The sequence below is a fragment of the Merops nubicus genome, unplaced genomic scaffold (assembly GCF_000691845.1).
Source record: "Merops nubicus isolate BGI_N331 unplaced genomic scaffold, ASM69184v1 scaffold27850, whole genome shotgun sequence".
NCBI classification, from domain to species: Eukaryota; Metazoa; Chordata; class Aves; order Coraciiformes; family Meropidae; genus Merops; species Merops nubicus.
In genome coordinates, this window is record NW_008583922.1 from 313 (window position 1) to 585 (window position 273).

Genomic DNA, 273 nt, shown 5'->3' on the forward strand with positions numbered 1-273 from the left:
GGACGGAGGCTGCCCCGTTGACACTTCCACTCTAACCCTGGAGCCACATATCACTCTGCAACAAGTCGATGATGAATATAAGTTAATTGCTAATGTTTATGGGAGAACTACAAAAAGCACCAAAAGAAACAGAGAAAACTACTGTTCTCTGTCTCATCTTAAAACTGGCTGTAGCTCCTGCAAGCATATGAAATGTACACGTACTTCCCATCAAGTCCACGGACAGCATCTTCTGCATCCCTCGGGTCTTCGAACTCCACGAAGGCAAACCCC

General features: G+C 46.2%; 1 protein-coding gene across 1 annotated transcript in view; it reads right to left on the reverse strand.

Annotated features, from left to right (window-relative positions):
• Positions 1-269, reverse strand: part of LOC103775200 (serine/arginine-rich splicing factor 7-like) — a gene marked incomplete at both ends in the record, with an annotated part of 402 nt that extends 133 nt beyond the window's left edge. The window contains 2 exons of the mRNA XM_008942647.1: positions 12-55; positions 205-269. Of these exons, the coding sequence (XP_008940895.1) occupies positions 12-55; positions 205-269 (109 nt within the window). The remainder of the gene's footprint in view (positions 1-11; positions 56-204) is intronic.
• Between the last annotated feature and the right edge of the window lie 4 nt (positions 270-273).